The sequence below is a fragment of the Lissotriton helveticus genome, chromosome 10 (genome assembly GCF_964261635.1).
Source record: "Lissotriton helveticus chromosome 10, aLisHel1.1, whole genome shotgun sequence".
In the NCBI taxonomy this organism is placed as follows: domain Eukaryota; kingdom Metazoa; phylum Chordata; class Amphibia; order Caudata; family Salamandridae; genus Lissotriton; species Lissotriton helveticus.
The window spans coordinates 359381121-359401263 of NC_136071.1; the positions used below are offsets into that span (position 1 = coordinate 359381121).

At 45.7% G+C, this 20143-nt stretch overlaps 1 protein-coding gene across 2 annotated transcripts in view; it reads right to left on the reverse strand.

The window, feature by feature from the left end:
* LOC144783943 (uncharacterized) overlaps nt 1-20143 on the reverse strand; it is a 282927-nt gene that overhangs the window by 177143 nt on the left and 85641 nt on the right. For both annotated transcript variants that reach the window (XM_078662674.1, XM_078662675.1), the window contains exon 2: nt 19611-19736. In XM_078662674.1, coding sequence (XP_078518800.1) covers nt 19611-19736 — 126 coding nt within the window. The remainder of the gene's footprint in view (nt 1-19610; nt 19737-20143) is intronic.

The window sequence follows — 20143 nt, forward strand, 5'->3', positions numbered from 1 at the left end:
CTAATTGTTAGTTTGTAAATGTTAATTTGTATGTATAGTTGTTTCATTTATTGTTGTGGAATAAGAGGGATTTAATTTATGATTAGATGGAGTGGATGGATGCAGTGGTGTTGAAATGAATTGTATATTTTGTATGTCCTCATGATGTTTTATATGACTGTTTTTTCAAATTGATGAAATCAAAATAAGACTAGAAGACAAAAGAGGTACGGTGTTCCTGGGTGGCAAGTTGGCCACCTGGTGAGTACTCAGAGTGGTGGGGAGGTGGGGAATACCTCCTTTCGGAACTAGGACCCTCACACACCCAGCAAGCTAGGTGTCCTGCTTCATCATATGGGTCTGCTCCTCATCGAGCCGTTGCTGCAATGCTCAACGGGGACCCATAAAGGGGCTCTTTAATGGAGATCTTTTGTTCCTTGCCGTATAGGTGCCGTGGGTGTGAGGGGCCTAGTAAGATGTAGATGTGGTGTGTGGGTTAAAACAGGTAAGGGAATCCTCTATAATTATTTTTATTCTGGAGAGGTCACAACCTGATTAAAAAGTAAAAAGAAGAAGGAGGGCGACTATTTTGTTTTAATCTGACAAAAATTACGCTCTACCCTTTCGTGGTCAACATATTTCTCGTCTATAAAATGTCTCTAATAGATCAGCTGGCAATTCCTCAGGACCTAGTGACTAAATGAAAACTATCTACAGTGTGTGGTGAGGTTCTACATACCACTTCTTATCTCGGTAGGACGTTGCCCGGGAGAAAAGGAGCCAACCTCTTAAGGATTCAAGTGCTGCTTCATCAGACCGCAGCGGAGTATATGGACACTCAACGTAGTGTCGCTGCTCCCGCTCAGAGCAGTCCGGCTCACCTACCCCCTCTGCTGCATCAGGAAGGAAGTAAGACTAAATGATTAATTGTTGAACACTGATATTACATAGGTGCTCAACAGATTAACTGAGGTAGTACAAGTGTTGTTTGATATAGGCTTCCCATACTGGCACTCCTGAAAAGTCCTCTGCAAGGCGTTAACCTTTGGTCATGTAGACGCTCTTTAAGTCAGTGCTGGCCAGCAGGGATCCAATGTGTTTGTGGCTCAGTCATTTGAGAAAGCATCCACTCTAGATTCAGTCACCTCAGCCCTGTTCCTTATTTCATTTATTTTATTCAGTGTTTTTAAATTTTAAACCAAAGGATGTTTAATGTGCTAGATGAGCAATGGGAGGTGAAGGGGATACAGTAGACTGTGTTTAATAACCATGCTAAGTAAAATTAATAATGAACAAATTGGGTCTTTTGATGTTTTCATAATTTTCTGAGGTCCACCTATAAGAGAAGAGTGAAAATAAGTACTTCCAAATGGAGGAAACATGATAAATTAGTGATCTTGTCCCAAAACCATTCCTATCTCAACAGGAACAAAGCGATATAGTACTGAGACGCTGTCCTTAGGCATCTGTCCTCTAGACCATGGGTCCTTCTCTCCTCATACTAGGTAGGACAGCTTCTTCTCCTTGGAGGACCAGTTGCAGCAGTAGGTCTTTTCCAAAATCTTGGATCTAAACGCGATCTCAAGGAAAAGAGCAACTAGCAATGAGCAGTGACCTGTTCCTGGCACATATTTCTCAGGGCTGAGGCCCAGATGAACAACAAATACTGTCTGGGTCCTGCTCTGGGGGAACAGGCAAGAAACACGTTTTTGGAAAAATGTGAACATTTGTAACCATCTCACAGTAAGGGCAAGAGCATAATTCTGGGCATTACAGAGAGCCGATGGGGAAAACTTGTAGAAACTGGTCAAGCAATTATATATGGAATTTGATCTTACCTATTTGCACTAAGTCAGGCCATCTAGATGGCAACCTCTCATGCAGATGCATGCATGGGGCATCCTCTACAGAACCCCAGGCCATCAAACAATCTGCTATGTGCACTGCATACAGGAAATCTGCCACTCTCACCACATAACACATCCTACACCTGGAGGGTAGAAAATAAGAGCGTATCTAGTCCTGGGGAAAGGCACAACATTTACAACCGAGAGATATCTTGACGTTTACCCCTCAACTGCCAGTAGTCAGTCACTGAATAGCCACGTATGAGGGGGCAGAGGCTACGGAGGATACATTTTGGGTGCAGCACCTCAGCCAGAAGAGTCTTGTAAGGTGCTGATAAAGGGAATAATGGAAACCTCCACTGAAGTTACAGATTCTTGATTACCCTTCGTGGCTACTGTCTGTGCTGGTGGACTCCAAATCCCAGGGAGCCTGTGACCCCTGCATTATTATTATTATTATTATTATTAACGAATTTTGTACCGCGCACGGTTACCCAGAGGCATCCCAGCGCTTATAGAGAATCAGAGCAAGTTGCCTATGCGAAACAGAACAGATTTAGAATTATTCTGGAAATAGATAAGTTTTCAAATGTTTCCTGAACCTGAGCAGGTTTGGTTCAGAGCGTAGTGAGAGTGGGAGGGAGTTCCAGGCGTGTGCAGTATGAATAGAAAAGCTCCTGCCACCTGAACGGGCTCTCCTAATTCTCTTTATCTGAAGGAGGTGTTTATTATTGGAGCGTAAGGCTCTGGTGGGCTTATATGGCTGAATCATGTCCTTCAGAATAGCAGGTCCTTTCCCCTGCATGCTCTTGTGAGCAATACAGAGGGCTTTGAAGGTCACTCTCTCTTTGACCGGGAGCCAATGGAGTGCCTTTAGAGCGGGCCTGGCTGATTGCCTGGCCGGAACGTTCCGCAGCAGCCTGGCTGCCGCGTTCTGCACTTGTTGCAGGATTTTGAACGTTGATTCCGGTGCTCCGAGAAAGAGTGCATTACTGTAGTCCAGGCGTGAGATGATTAGACCTTGGACTAACAGCTTCCGGGAGAGTTCAGGTAAGAGGGGGAGAACCTTACGGGCCGAACGGAGCAGTCCATAACACACGCCAGCGATCTTCTTGGCGTGTGTCCTAAAGGACAGATCAGGCTCCAGCCAGACCCCCAGGCTCTTAATCTCCTTCTTTGGGTCAGGCGGAGTGCCCATACAGTTGGGCCAGCTGCTCGGCGAGAGGACAAAGCTTGAGTGGCCCAAGATCATCAGCTCAGTTTTTGAGCCATTCAATTTGAGCGATGACCTGGTCATCCAGTCAAACACCTCTCTTAGGCATGAATGGAGCGTTTCAGGCTGTTTCTCCAGCTGTGTCAGACCCACCACTAGCTGAGTGTCGTCCGCATAGCTTATGGTCTTAAAGCCAAACGGAGACACCACACCCTCCAGGGGTGCCATATACACGTTAAATAACGTAGGGCTCAGGGATGAGCCCTGAGGCACCCCACAGTGAAGTGGAAGGGGAGGAGATTTTGCGTTGCCTTCCCAAACCTCGAAGGTACGCCCCTCCAGAAAAGAGGCCAGCCATTCCAGGGCCGCTCCTGTGACTCCTGTCTCTGCTAGGCGTTGTGTCAACACTCCATGGTTGACAGTATCGAAGGCCGCACTTAGGTCCAGGAGGATCACTGCCACTGACCCCCCTGTATCCAAAGTGCTTCTGGCCTCCTCTACAACTGCTAGCAGAGCCGTGTCGGTTCCATGACCCGGTCGGAATCCCGTCTGGGAGTCTCTCAACCGACCATTCTCCTCGAGAAAGTTGGACAGTTGGCGATTAACCAGTTTCTCGGCAACCTTACTAATCCCTGGTAGCAAGGAGATGGGCCTGAAATTGGCTAAGTTCTGTGGATCTAAGCCAGGCTTCTTCAGAAGCGCTTTAACGACTGCGCTCTTCCAGTCTGGCGGTACCGTGCCATGAGCGAAGGAGAGATTGACCAAATCGGTCAAAGGCTCTCCTATCGATGGGGCAGCCTGCTTTAAATACCGCATTGGGACTGGATCTCGAGGCGAGCCACTCTTCAAGCTCCCGAGGACCTTCAGTACTTCGCCTGAGGTTACGGGGCCAAAAGACGTCAATAAATTTTCCGACATGCTTAAGTCCTCAGACGGAGTCGGGGTTCCCATCACCGGAGGGAGAGAACTAATAATGGTGTCAATTTTATCTTTGAAGTAAGTGGCCAATTCCAGACATTTTTCCTGTGGTCTGTCGTGGACAAGAATGGGATCCTGTGGTTTAAGAAGCTCCTTCATCACTAGAAAGGCTTCCCTGGATGAGGACGCAGCATGACTCACTCTCTCCCTAAAAAAGGAGGCCTTTGCTGCGCGTATAGCAAGTTTATACGTCCTTAATTCCCTACGGTATTTTTCCCTACTCTCTGTCTCTGGGTTCTTCCTCCATGATCTCTCCGCCCGTTTACAGTTCTTTCTCAGGGTTCTAAGCTCTGGGGAGTACCATGGGGCAGACCCCACTCTCTTATCCCTAATAAGCATCTTCTTGAGTGGAAGCACATGGTCCACTGCGTTGGTCAGCCAGTTCCTCATCGTAGCGTCTGCAGTCACTGGATCCTGACCTTTCTCAGGCTGGGAGCCCTCCAACAGGGCATTCCAGGCCTCTACTGGGAGCCTTGACCATGCCCTGTCTATTCTAAATTTCCTGGATGGGAGGGTATCATCTTCCTTTACCTCCCAGTTTGCCATGATCAGTGAATGGTCAGACCAGGGAAGAACAAGAGGGGGCATAGCTAATAAACCCCTCATGTTCGTAAAAAGGGGGTCCAAAAGGTGCCCTTTAACATGTGTGGGCCCGGTGTTTATCAAATTCATCTCCAGGGCGGTCAGCTCGCTCATTAAATTAGTTGCCATTGGGTCAGTTGCCTCATCAAAATGGCAGTTGAGATCTCCCAACAGAATAAAGTTGGACGAAGCTGAGGCCAGGAGAGTGGTAGTTTCCATAAGCGAAGATATAAACTCCCCCACACTTCCAGGTGAACGATAAACTAGGAGGCCTGTCAGCGTGCAGGTAGGGGAGAATTTAAGGGAAAATTGGCAGCTCTCACAATCTTTCACCCCTGCCTCCCAGGCTTTACAGCCCAGTGATTCCCTATAGATAATGGCCAAGCCCCCCCCCCCTCCTCCCTGCGCCTCTGTCAAGATGGTAGATCAAATATCCCGGCGCTAGCGCTGTAACCACATCCGGACCCGAGGCGTCAGATAGCCAAGTCTCAGTGAGAAACAAGGCATCAACCTTGTGGTCCAGGAGTAGGGAATTAATCTCCGTAGCGTGGCAGGGAAGGGATCTGCAATTCAGCAGGGCAAGACGACGCAGGGTAGTGGGGGTAGTTACTCCTAAATCCGATTGGCAGACTCTGCACCCCCGGAAACATTTTCCCCCTTTAGCTGTATAGCAGCATGTGGCATGCTTTGGTGTTCTATAGGATAAAAGCTCCTCCTTCGTGTATCTGACCGAAGAGGCTTGATGGGGGCTCGAGTCGGGCATAACCAATGGCCCTGGTCCCGTCTGGGCCCGGACGGGCACAGACGGGCTTGACTCTGGCGAAACTCCGGCGCAAGTCCGGCGCGCCCACTGCACGCGTCCGCTGCGCGGAGCCATAAGGGACTATTTTTATAGGGCAACTAGACCGGTCGTCCAATGTGACCCCACCTAAGATGGCCGCCAAAACGGGATCGAGCCCTGGCCCTGGTCTAAACAAGCACCCAGGGATCAGGGACCAAGAGAAATGAATTCACAGCCCAAACGAGGGTAGGAGCGTTCAGTAGGATAATTCTAAAATTGATTTTAAAATAATTCCGTTTTTGTGAAGATTCCTAAAATTATTCTAAAAATGTGGTGCAGGTGCAGGGGGGGATCGGACACAAGGGAAAAATCAAATGCAGCTAAAATAAGCACTGAGCGCTCGACTAGCAGCCTCTCAAGAATGCTCTATCTCCGGTCTGGTAGCTAAGCCCTCCTTTTATAGGGCAACTAGACCGGTCGTCCAATGTGACCCCACCTAAGATGGCCGCCAAAACGGGATCGAGCCCTGGCCCTGGTCTAAACAAGCACCCAGGGATCAGGGACCAAGAGAAATGAATTCACAGCCAAAACGAGGGTAGGAGCGTTCAGTAGGATAATTCTAAAATTGATTTTAAAATAATTCCGTTTTTGTGAAGATTCCTAAAATTATTCTAAAAATGTGGTGCAGGTGCAGGGGGGGATCGGACACAAGGGAAAAATCAAATGCAGCTAAAATAAGCACTGAGCGCTCGACTAGCAGCCTCTCAAGAATGCTCTATCTCCGGTCTGGTAGCTAAGCCCTCCTTTTATAGGGCAACTAGACCGGTCGTCCAATGTGACCCCACCTAATATGGCCGCCAAAACGGGATCGAGCCCTGGCCCTGGTCTAAACAAGCACCCAGGGATCAGGGACCAAGAGAAATGAATTCACAGCCCAAACGAGGGTAGGAGCGTTCAGTAGGATAATTCTAAAATTGATTTTAAAATAATTCCGTTTTTGTGAAGATTCCTAAAATTATTCTAAAAATGTGGTGCAGGTGCAGGGGGGGATCGGACACAAGGGAAAAATCAAATGCAGCTAAAATAAGCACTGAGCGCTCGACTAGCAGCCTCTCAAGAATGCTCTATCTCCGGTCTGGTAGCTAAGCCCTCCTTTTATAGGGCAACTAGACCGGTCGTCCAATGTGACCCCACCTCAGATGGCCGCCAAAACGGGATCGAGCCCTGGCCCTGGTCTAAACAAGCATCGATTGCCCGCACCTGTGCCTGCCACTGCAGGGACTACAAGACTGCTCGCCACTCCCACTTCGGGGGAGCTGCTCCGTGGCTACTGTCTGTGCTGGTGGACTCCAAATCCCAGGGAGCCTGTGACTCCTGCATTGATTGCCCGCACCTGTGCCTGCTGCTGCAGGGACTACAAGACTGCTCGCCGCTCCCGCTTCGTGGGAGCCGCTTCGTGGCTACTGTCTGTGCTGGTGGATTCTAAATCCCAAGGAGCCTGTGACCCCTGCATCGATTGCCCGCACCTATGCCTGCCGCTGCGGGGACTACAAGACTGCTCGCCGCTCCCGCTTTGTGGAACACACGCGGGCGCGTGCCGGGCAAAGCCCGAGCCAAGGGCGGGCCCGTCTGAGCCCATCGGAGACCGGACGAAGCAGGGCCGGGCATCCTCTTTAAACTCGACCATACCGTAAGGTCAGATCTGTTAAACACTGTATCTACACTCCCTAACATCTGTGAATACAGTTGGCTGTTTGGGCTCTGATTCTAATACCAAAGATGAGCAAGTGAGAGGGGAAGAGGATAGGAGCGATAACAGAGCGCAGTTTATCCTTGGATCCACAATTACCTAAAATATTGTCCCTGGGTATAATTGCTACAGCCCGTTCTCCAGATTATTCTGTTGTAAACTCCACTACGCCCACGATTTACAATGAGACGAGCGGCTTCGTGTCTACCCCAACTGGGTCATTGGAGGGAACTGTAAAATCACCAGTAGCCACAATTAAAACTGCTGCCAGTATGCCCCTATGAACGTCAGCTAGATCTATGCCTATAAACAAAAATAAAATTAGCCAGTCTATTCCTGACCCTGCAGTGAAAAGGAAGAGGGGAGGTGGCCCACAGAGGCCTTCCACTGCGAAAGCGCAAAGGATCAATACAAACGGAGGACGTGCCTCAGTAGACGAGCGCAGCACACCAGATAATGCTGCTCCCGCCTGCTCTGATTTCAACTTTGTCTCTATGGGTGGTCCTCAGGCCCGGACTGGCCGTTGCGGGCACCAGGCAATCCCCCGGTGCGCCGCAAGGGTGGGGGCTGGTTTTGGGCGCCTGGGGGACGTTTTTGTTAAAGGGCTGTTTTTGCAGCGTTCCTGCAAAAACGGCCCTGTAACAAAATCGCCGAAAACCGGCCCTGGCAAAGAGCGCAGTCGCACCCCAAACCCCCCCACCCGGGGGTGGGGAGGCCGGCCGAGCACTTTGCCAGGGCCGGTTTTGGTTCCCTGCTGGTCCTAGCCCAAACTCTAATGAGGAAATGTGGAGAAGATTCGAAAATTTATTATCAACCCTATTAACTCCCATTACCTACAGACTGAGCCAGATTGAGGAACGTCTAACTAACTCTCAATCCCAGGTTAAGACAGGTTTTTCTGTCCTTGAGGGCCTTCTTGTTCAACCTAAGCCCACTGCTGGGAACATATCCAGTAATCTGGGGAACATGGTGCCAGTTTCAGTTACAGACAAACCCAAGCTTCCGAGTCTACAAGTAACAAAATCAATTGTTCCCGGGCTGCCTACCGAAGCAGCCGCAGCATCACATAAAAAAATCAGCTTCTTTGTATAGGAATGAGGTCGAATTAGGGAACGTGTCAAGTGAATTTGCCCAATCAATCATGAGCACTCCGGGTGAGGGCAGAGTGGTAGCAGCAACAGCACCAAATAAGAATAATAACTGTAAAAATTGTCCTTTAGCTAGACAAGCCAGTACATCCATTGGACTGCAAGGATCCAGAGGCTCGGGACATAATGCTGTGCAAGCTAACTCCTCGGCCCTTCACCTTCCTCCGGCAGCTGCCCCTCTAGTGGTTGTTTTGATGAATGTTACACCCTTCCGGGAAGCACATACTGAAACCACCGATCAACTACTACTCAAAGCTCTGCACTGGTTTAATACCCAGTGAGACGAGAAAAATCCCTTTGGGTAGTTTTCTATACAAGTCTTAAATACCATACACCACTTTACACCCCCATCAAATACACTCTTTCAGCTTTCTCACTTTTCACGCCTAAAGATTGAACCATATATAAAAGAAAAGCCACTATAAAAATTAAAATATGCACATAGTTTTATTAATTATATAAACACAAAATTCATTAAATTGAAAAACCGAACCGTAAGCTAAATGTCTCAAAGTTTAAAAAAACACAATACATAACAATTTGAATCCAACATAGTTAAAAAACATACTGCAGAGTAAAAAAGCCAGAGGTATACTAAGTCTTGACAGGCTACACATCCATTGCTACACGATATCACTAGCATTGAAAAATACAGTTCACAATTCGCTTTTTTGAACAATGCTAGATAGATGGATTGTGTATTAATTTGGCGTCGACTCGTTTCGATGGCTCAATAAATCATTCCATCTTTTTCAAGACCAGTGTATAGACTCTCTGTGTTTGTTATATTCTTTCATGCATTCACCTACATAAAAATATAATCATTATTAAAAACTACATTATAAAAATATACTATGCAACATCTGAGCAATCAAAAAGGCAGAGCTGTGTGAACACATGTATGAAATACAGGGCATATAAGCATCTTTAAATACTCCATTCGGAACCAGGTTTTCTTTTTTACTTTTATTACTTTTTTTACACAACCCCAAGTGTTTAGTCCCCCTACGCTATTTGTTTCAACCATTTATTTTAACACTTTATTCTCGAGGTCATACGTGTCTTATAAAAACAAACCTGTTATATATGGCCCAGTCTTCAAACTCCTGAGAAGCATCATTCAAGTAGAGTCAAACCCTGGATGCTTCCTTACACACCACACTCTTATCCGTCATTCTTTATCACTTATGCCTATAGTGTAATGCGAGCTCTTATATGCTCATTACCACAGTGGTTATCTATCACACCTCACCTGTGTGAACGTTGGTTCACAGAAAGCCTAAGACTGGTCAAACAAGCATGTCGTAGGCAGGAAAGGAAATGGAGGCGTCATTATGAGCACTTAGAAAAAAATTGTTATGAGCTTATCTTGGCCTCATACAAAAATTGATTTTTAAAGAAAAATCCAAATATTTTACTCAGAAGATAGAAGCAGCAAACAATTCTACAAAATAACTTTTTGAAACTGTTAAACAGCTATCCAAACCTCCCAAAAAGGGGTTTCAGGGAATGGATCAAATCTTTTGCAATTCACTGGCCTCCTTTTTTCAAGATAAGGTCAAGTCGGTTTTTAATCTTTTCTTCTCCAATTCTTTGGATGATCATAACGACTTCCAAATTAAAATTATTGAACGTCACAGTGACTCCCAACATTTTAATAATAAATGTAAGGTCCAATTAACCTCTTTTGCTAAACTTTACCAGGACCAAACGAAAACCATCCTCCAGCAAACTAACTCAGGCTCTCCGCAGGATCCATGCTCACCAAAAACCATTTAATTAGTAGCTGGCACTATTTCAGACCACCTAACAGACATTTTTAACCTTATGATTAGGTCAGTAAAATAACCTAGTGTCTGGAAGATAGCCCATATTCTCCCTTTAATCAAAAAAGCTAACCGAAATCCTTTAGAACTTGGGAACTACCATGCCATTTCCAGATTGCCCCTACCGGTGAAAGTAATTGAAAAAGCTCTTAACTCACATATTAGAGCTTTCATCGAGGACTAGGGCCGCTTAGAGCCTTGCCAATTTGGATTTAGGAAACATCACAGCACAGAATTGGCTTTGATAAGTGCCTCGGAACAGATTAGATGGACACTGGATGTAGGGGGAAGTGCAGTGCTGGTCCTACAAGACCTCTCAGTGGCATTTGACACCGCAAACCACCGAATCCTGCTGAAGAGACTGGAGGACATTGGGGTGAAGGATTCAGCCCTCGCTTTAGTCAAATAATTTCTGTCATACAGAATCCAGCTTGTCGCAGCTGATAATTTCAAATCCCCATCGTTCTCTCTCCCTTGCGGCGTCCCCCAGGGTTTGTCGCTAAGTACGACCCATTTTAAACATCTACGTGGCTCCTTTGGCCAAACTCATGATATCATTTGGCTTCTCTGCATTTACCTATGCAGATGTCACACAATTAGTGATCTCCATATCATTTAATATCGCAGAGACAGCAAAGCGCTTTTACAACTGTATGCAAGAGATCGGAAAATGGATAGCCCTAAACTGCATTAAGATGAATTCAGGCAAGACCGAGGTGGTGCTCTTTGGGAAGGATACTTCCTTCTGGTCCCAACACTGGTGGCCACCTGAACTTGGACAGCTTACGCCGCTAGTCACGAAGGTAAAAAATCTTGGAGTTATCTTTGATAACCAGCTAACCTTCAAAGGGCATGTGAATACAATCACGCCTGCCTCCATTTTTACGATGAAACTCTTGAGGAAGATCTTTCCTTTCATTCGGAAGGACCTGCAAAAAACTGTAACTTCTGTTTTGAAACTTTCAAAGATTGACTGTGCAAATGCTCTTTTTGTAAGTATAAGAAAAAAAGACAAATAAGCTGCAGGTCCTACGGAACTCAGATGCTCTCCTGTTATTAGGCATACCCAAAAAGAGAATCAGTCTCAGCTGCCCTCCCGCTTATCCATTGGTTACCTATTGAGAACCGTTTACAGTTTAAGGCCCTGTGCATTGCTTTCAGGGCTCTTCATGGGGAAGGCCTACAAGTTTTTAAGTTTTGGTTTCAATGGTATTTTCCGCCATGATCTCTTTGCTCAGAAACAGCATGCAATATCACTGTTCCCAGAGTAAAAAGTTAAAATGGGGCAGGAAAAGTTTATTGGCAGCACCTCCTGTTTCTGGAACAGCCTCCCTTTATAATTGATAAAGGAATCATACCTTCTCTGCTTTAGGGAAAAACTAAAAACCTGACTTTTCAATCTCTAGAAGTCTCTAACCTTCGGCCAGCCTCATAACCTGGTACTGCCCAGTTTGCAAGCTTATGCGCCTAGACACCTCAGGGTAGTAGTGCACGTTTATTATACATTTTCATTTCATTTCAAACCACCTCATTACTATGCAGAAATTAGCTGAAATTATCTCTGCCTTTCTAATACTAATGGCCTTCTTTATGAGAGGTTTGTGTCACGTTTGCACTATGAAGCATGGTACATGCGTGACACACACCTCCAAGTCCGATTTTTTTAAGCTGCTCATAGCCTCTTTGGGTGGCTCTGAGTGGCTTCAAAATTCTGGAGTAGCGCAATGCTGTGCAAAACGCTAGTTTGCGATACTCTGCCCCGGGTAAGCGTTTTATGGGCGTTGCATGCTATTCCCACGCAACTCCCTTGGATTTTAACGCATTCCCAGATATACAGGAACTGGGGATGTGCCAATAACGTACACCTTACTAGGGGAGGCGTAAAGAGGAGAAATATCTGTTTTTCCATGTTTCTTCCTCTTTCTATGTGTGCTGGAATCTACAGCACACTTAGAAAATGGAATACGCTTCCCAAGATAAGTTTTGTGCAAGAAGTTGCCCATATAATATTACAATACATTTTATGACATGCACAGCGCATGAAAGAGGCTTAGTGGGCAGTTGAAAGGAAGGAATGCAGATTGGTTTGGGTCCTAAGTGAGATAAACTACAACACTTTGTAAAATAAACATTTAAATACTTTCAAAACAGAGAATGGGATAGAGATTGTGTGTGATTTTGTCTGTGTGTATGTAAATATTCCTGGTGAAATACAACTGACTCCTCACTATAACGGACTGAAAGCACCAGTGCCCAACTATGTATCAGAAAAAACATTTATTGGGGGGGTGTAACACCCCAAACTACCCTCCCAAAGCTACGTTCCTGAATTCAATCTCTAATACCTTTTAAAAACCTGTATGGCATGTCTCTGCAAGTTCCAAACAACCACGGCTTGTGGGCCACTTTCTAACTAACTGGTTCCATAATATATCTATTTTAATTTGGTGCTGGAGAGTGTTTGTTTCCCAGTTCGACCCTTGAAGGTTGTCATTTAAATTTCGTTTAAAAAATAACTTACCTCTAGGAAGAACTACGGAAGGAAGTATTCCAGGGGCCAGGGCCAACCACAAACTCTAAATGAGAGAGACTTGAGCGAAGCTCTGGGAAGCATGCGACTGCAGGGCACTCTTTGTCTGCAGAAATGGGCTCCTGTGCTTCCCCTTGGAGGAGCCCCACTCCAGAGGGACTCACCTTCCATGGATCCTGTGTTAGTTAGCCTTCTACTTAATTATTTTTAAGGGTTATTTATCTTAACAGAGTTTTCTTTTCCCTTTTCCTTCTCTCTGGGTGGGGCCCCTGAGCACATTGGGGCCCCCCGCACAGCGGGGGCTGTGGGGGGGGGGTGTTATGCCCCCGCCTCCTTCCCTACAAATGTGGAAACATAACTCATAACTGGTTCTGCATAGCTTGTCAGATTTGCTTGCGAATTTTCAGACTTTCTTTTGCATGTCTAGCTTAATCACACAAGTCTTAAGGAGTCTAGCACATGTTTATTGATCCTTTCTTTTGTGTACCTGAGCATTGTTAATGTTCTTTGTCTGGTTGTGAACATAAACAGCGATATCATCAAATTAATGTTTTTTTAGGTCTCGCCTATGCAGCGCACATGCGTTGCCTAGGAGACCTTTAGCAGTCGTACAGCTCTTTTTCCAAACACATACTCTTGCTTGTGCCGGCATACAGCTTGCAACAGTGCGCAGCGGTGCGCCATAAGCACGGGTGTGTGCTTTGAAAAAAAGCAAACAGCTGCTGCTTAGCGCGCGCACGCGTGCACTCCCCTCCCCCTTCCCACTTGGGATTTGTGGCTCTTGCTTGTTTATGAAATGATCCCTTTTCATACCCACAATGATTTTGCACTTTTTAAACTGCGCACAGATTCAGCAGGTACACTACTAAGGGGTCGATTCCGATCCGGTAAAATGCGCTCCGAATCGTCGTACGGAGAGTTTTTTCCCCATACGAATCGTACCCGTAGACGTCCCGTACGTACGACGAAGTACGATCCGTACGACTCAAATCTCTGTACGAATTTCACTCGGAACCGGCTGTACGCGACATCACTACGGTTTGCGGCTGGTTTTTACGACCCAGCAAGTACGATTCGTGTCGGGTACGCGCCGTACGACCCTTTTCCCACGGGAGCCGAAAACAGTCGTAAACGCAGAGTTCGCGCCGAAACAGGTACGGAACCCCCCCCCCTGGGTATGGCACGTACCCCCCATGATCGCAGGGGTACGCGCCGTACCCCTGTGATCATGCGGGGTACGTGCCATACACCCAGCGTACATGGGGTACGCACAGTACCCCATGTACGGTGGGTGTACGGCACGTACCCCATGTACGCTGGGTGTACGGCACGTACCCCGCATGATCACAGGGGTACAGCGCATACCCCTGCGATCATGGGTGTACGCGCCGTACGGTGTGTAGGTGATCATGCGCTTTTCCGTACGAATCGACGTGTACCGTACGAATCGCGTCCGGGTCGGCCGATCGGGATCGGAATCGTCCGGTCGTACGGCGTCCGTACGAGTCGTACGGAAACGGCTCCGGATACGATTCGTACGGACGGGGATTTTACCGGATCGGAATCGACCCATAAGTTGGGAATTGGAAGTTCAATTCAAACATCACTAAGTATACATTTGGAAATTAGCACTTCCTGTTGAAACACAATATCCCGGAAGCGTTTTAAACCCAAAAAAATTCATACACAGCATGCAAGATGCACAACAATCTGAAATAAAATCATTAACTCAATCAATGTATCAATGCCTTCTGTAAAGCACCCACATATGTCTTTAGAAGACGTTAGCATCGGCCTTGATTGAATTGTACTGGAAGTGCACACATCAGCTGGTGAGGCGCCTCCACTCTGGCATTTTAATTGGAGGATTTCTTCAAGGATGCATTTGGAGAAAACTGAAGTCATTACCAAAGCTCAATTCACTGTTGCAATCGTACCAGAGACCTAAAACTATTACCTCCCCAAACCATTCAGCAAATTACAGAATGCTGCTGCAAGCACAGGGAGGTAACGGCTCTGCAAATTAGACCAAAATCAGATGACAAAATAGAGCATTCAGAGGGGCGCATCTAACCAAAACGGTATCCCCTTCACATCTGTCACCAAATCCCCATGCCATGTACTACATTACTGAGTGCAATATGAGGAACTGATTATTGTAGACCCGCTGAAAAAACTGTGCGACTCGCTCTTTACTATCACTTGAAAAACGAGTAACAGTCCCACCCACTGTGTATGAAGTTCGGTTGTGACGATGCGGACACGTCATCTGCTGCATGCAAAGCAGGAATGGAAATCTTACACACTGAATCTTTGAGGGTTACCTGTAAGGTTATGAATACATGCAGGGCTTTAAGTCGGATGAAAAAACTGGGGGGGTCTGTCAAAGGGCGTGGCCAATGTACTTAAGGGTGTGGCTTAAAACAGATAAGCTAGAAATCAGTGCTTACTATGGTGTGCTGCCCGACTTGTATTTTGGTGTTTCTGTCATTGCATCCAGATATATGATACAACAAGTAACATCATGCCTACAAGTCAGGACTATTGGCTTTTGTCAATTGTTGTTAGCTGCATAAGATAAATAAGAAGCATCTATGGCTAGTATACAATATTAAACAAGCATTGACATAGCCAATAGGTCTCGCCTTTGGGACCTTATAAGTGATTAGCCATGCAACAGTTGATGTTGTTGCACCAAGGATATTGTGCTGGATAACTAAACACTTATAAGGTCCCAAAGGCGAGACCTATTGGCTATGCCAATGCTTGTTTATTAGAGGAATCATTTGCTTTAGGGCAGTAGGTTAAATTGACTAACGATAACTACATAAGTATAAGATTCAGGATTGGTAATACTGTTTTAGCTGCACCACTTTGCTTATTTTACGACTCTTACTTGCCCTTTCCAAAGAGTTCACACGTTTGACAGCTTTTGTTCGTGGTAACATTGTGTGTCAGTCAAAGGAGTGCTGGCTAAATGTAGTGGCAATTTCTGTGCTACCTTTCAGGTCTGGCTTGACAGTACAGCTGGCCACCACCTTTTCTTATCAATTCTCTTCAAAAATATTCAGAGTGGGCTTTGGCTCCACACAGAGGAGTAGTTTTCTGTCACCTCATGCTATTGGCAATTTAGTGTATTAGTCCATCTCCTGTGGAATTCTTGAAATAAATGAGCACAAATTTTATATATCTAAATATACACAAAGGCATTACATCGCAGGGTTTCGATCCACGATTGCATATTATTGCTAAGAAAATATCCAAAATATAGTGTTGTTAGCAGTAAAGAGCTTTAAAGTCTCATCAGGGGTAGTAAACACTACATAAATTCAATTTTAATTCAGTTCAATTGAGTGTCAAGCTGCCATCCATGAATTCAGTAGGGATTTCGGGAGGAACTTGAAATGAAATTAAACAATGCCATATTAGGTTGGGATAAAAGTTTGTCCCCTTCTTTAGTGGGAAAAATCTATTTTTATCATTGTATAATGAATCACAATTGTACACCTGCTATTGTCAAATGTACTCAACTTGGAGCTAAAATGAACACTCAACACTTGTGTCACCCAAGAGTTGTTCCACCGTAGAATTTCCACTTGGAAGTTCTAGTGTTATAGAACTTTGCTTTGCTGGATACCATTGCTGCAAGATTTTTATGCAGAGTTTTCTCTTGAACATCCTTACCGAATAATACAGCAACATCAAGTTGTACTGCATTTTTAATTTGAAGACTGTCACACAAATGAAGATTAAGGTGATTTGGAAACTGGATAACATTGTGGGCACAAATCACATCAAAATGTATCAGTACTCTTGTCGCTGTTTGCCCCAGTCTCCAGGTGTGTAGCTTGGAATCAGGGACAGCTTTTGGGCTCCAAACCCTCACACACCTGATCTCTGGTGGTGCACTCCAATCCTTTATGGTGCTTCGGGACGAATTTGCACTGCCACATACCCAAAAATGGCGATACATGCAACTGCATCACTGACTGCTGAGCAGGCTGGTCCCTCTTCCCTGGACCATTCCTCATTCTCTGGTACTTTCTTACATTAATACCTGGGGCCAATTTAAAGGCGTGATGTCTTGATTCTGTAACTTCCTGATCCACCACCTGTACTCTCAACGGCAACTGGCCACCCTTAAGATGACCTGACAGACTCGTCTGCAAGTGGAGTACGATGAGGAGCACTGGGCAGTAGCCCTGGAAGACCTGGACCGGGGAGCACAGGTGGCCCGAATGAAGCACAGCCTTTTTAAGGTCCTTCAGGGTTGGTACTGGACTCCCGCACAGCTTCAGGCAGGGGCTGCTTCCTCACTTTGCCCGTTGTCAGTGTCATCATGTGCCCTGATATTGTTTATATCTTACTGGACTGTCCTGCAATTCATCCCTTCTGGACAACAGTGAGGCCTACAATCTAGGAGTCTAGGGACTTGCCGTTGCCACTTACAAGCACTCTAATTCTCCTCCATGACCTGGCAGACCTCCCCAACTTGCTCCGCCATGCCTGCCATTTACTCACCACTGTCCTTGCTACAGCCAAGGTCTGTATACTACGGCATTGGCATTGCCGCAGGTACCCTTCCCTGAGGAGTGGCTCATGGCTCTGTACAAGACAGCGTCCCATGAAAAAGTAATTTACAACTTAATGGAAAAAGCAGATAGCTTTCTTCCCACATGGTCCCTCTTTCTACAATACAACCCTCCCCAACATGCCCTGATACTAAGTTATTGTCAAGTACCCCACAAGGCTTACCTTGTGGAGGGTAGAACCGTGCGTGGAGATATCATCAAGAATCACAGTAGAAGAGGCAGTGCTTCTGCGCAATGTTCGGGAACTACACAATTAGCTCCACAAGGATGGTGGTACTAGCTCCAGGGAAACGTAGGCAAAGTAAACATCAGGAGCACCAGCGCGGTGAAAGGAAATCACTGTCAAGCGCTATGGTGTAGTCAGGTAGGTATAGTCTAACCCCCAACAATGAAGCAATAAAAAGAAAACAAGCATGCTCTCCTGCGCGGTCTAAACAAACAAAAAACAAGCGCTCCTGTGCAGTGAGTAATTACCCCAAAATGAGACATAAGAGTGTGGTGTCTAGTTATAGCAAGGAAAACAACAGTCCTCCAGGGCGGCGTTCAGCAATACCAAGTAGCGCTCCAGCTCGGCGTTTCAGATATGCAAATCAGCGCTCCAGCGCGGCGTTCAGCAATACCAATCCTCAGGCTCCCTCATCCCTCTGAAGGGGTTGTAGCCCTTAGTGTCACCACTGTGACATCATTGAGGAGACCCAGATGATGAAGCATGTCACCCAAGGGTGAGTGATGGGAATCCGTTTATTTGAAAACTATTTCCAAATATAGTAGTTTCCACTAAGGAAGTTAGTGCACACATTCAGTTTGTTCAGGTTAGTATAGCATTCAGAGTTGTAGTCCTAGACCCTTGGATATTGTTTGTTTATAGATGACTCAGTTGAGCCAGCCTTTGTACATAGTCTTGGTAGCGTCCTTCCAGTTTGTTAGCACCAGTTTGATTGCTGCCGTAGGAGTAGGTCCATTACCTCTCTCCCCTTCTGAGGGGAGGTCTGTGCGTATAAATGCGGTGGTGAGCGAGGCAAAGTCTCTTACAGTCTTGCGTTTAAAAACATGGTCTATGAAATCAAGCACCTTGTATAAGAAAACCCTGAGTGTTGGGCATTTGAAGATGAGGTGTTCTAGGTCTCCCTTGTCTTTGTTACAGTTCCAACATGCTGGGCTGTCTCTGATTCCTAGTTTGTGTAGTCGATCTGGAGTCCAGAATGTTTTGTGGAGCAGCCATTGTTCGTTTAGTGGGGGCTGTATTATTTTATCCCAGTATCCCTTCGTGTTAGTGTTGAGCTTGGACTTTTGTGGCCGGAGTATTTTGTATATTCGTGAGACTTGGTGTCCCATTTTGTTTAGGCTCGCTACGCACTGGAAGATTGAGAGGGATGGGTATTTGCCAATTTCGATTTTGATGAAGCTGCTTTTATCTTTAGAAATCTATATAGGTCTAAATATTCTAGTTGGTAGAGTGTTTTCAACTCTGAGAATGTAATTCGTGATGTGTCCCTTTCCAACTTGGGTGGGTGTGAGATGCCCTTTTCTATCCATGACTCAAAATGGAGAGTTTTACCCTTGTATCTAATCCTGTTATTTGCCCATAGATTTTCCGATTTGGAACCTTTAATGCTAACTTCCATTTTTTTGTCTAGTTTTAGGAGTGCTATCTTGGTGTTTTTCAGAATTGAATTAGGCTTGCGAGGGTATGTGTTTGATGTTAGTAAGGCTAGTGGGTTCAAGTTTTTCAGGATGGCTTTTTCCACCTTTAACCACAATGGCGCAGTCTGTGGATACTGCCTGTCTTTATAGCACTCTTCCAAGTTATTTTCCATTACTGCTTTCATCCTTTGTCACTCGTTTTCTATCTTTTTTCCTCCTTCTTTCTGCCTTTCTTTCTCTTGTTCAAGGTGAAATTCTGACAATCCTGTCCCCAAAAATGAGTGCCTGTGCCCAGCACCCTAGAACATAAATTTAGCACTCACTGTGCTATACATACGACACATGGCCATAAATTAGCATAAAACCTTCATTCGATGGGACCTCTTGCATCATGTAGAGAATGTGCAACTCATAGACAAGAAACATTTCGTATTCTTTCAATTTAGAATTTTGGTAGTACTCACCAACAGCCCGCCGCTACTACTGTCACTTTACATTTTTAGACTTTATTAATTTTAACACCCTATTAATTGGACTGCTATCATTTGACACGTTCAAATAACGAAAACTGGATCACACATGCTAAGGTATATTTGATCAATAGGATTATGTAAACTCTACTTTACCCAGCTAGCAATTGTAACAGATTTTCAGTAATAATAAAATCTTTGAAGAAAGAGAAAAAGACAAATCAGACGCAGTACTCGATGAATTCCACACCCACCTTGCTAAGTTCTTACCAGGAATGCCACTGACCGGTGGCCTGTATAGTAAGGCGAGCTTGTCCTCTTCTTTGCTGGGCGGAAGTCGCGTGAAGGCTGGCCTGTGCCCTTCCTGTTGGGCACCGGCTTCTTCAGAACCACGGCCTGTAGAGAGAGAGAGCACACGGGACGTCAGACTCGCCGATAACTGGACAGTCCGAGAGCTAGCATCACTTGGACACCATTCTCATGCGGCGCTTTACAGTTGTGCCCTTGACAATCAAAGCTGCCTTGAGATTGGTTGTGTGAGTCGGAGTCCTACAGCACCCATACAAATAATAAGAACTTAGAAGCATGAAAGGATAAGTGTGCCCCACAAGGATTCTATTCGGTAGCCAACTTTGCAAACAGAAAAGAATGTCAAAGAAGGACAGGAAGAACACAGGTGCGAGAGCTAAAGATGGCCTCCTTTCATCTCACAGCCCCACCTCCCCTACTTCATTGTGCACTTTGCAGTAAGTACTGTTATATGCGGCCTTTGGGATGGTAAAATGATGGACACTTCTGCTGTC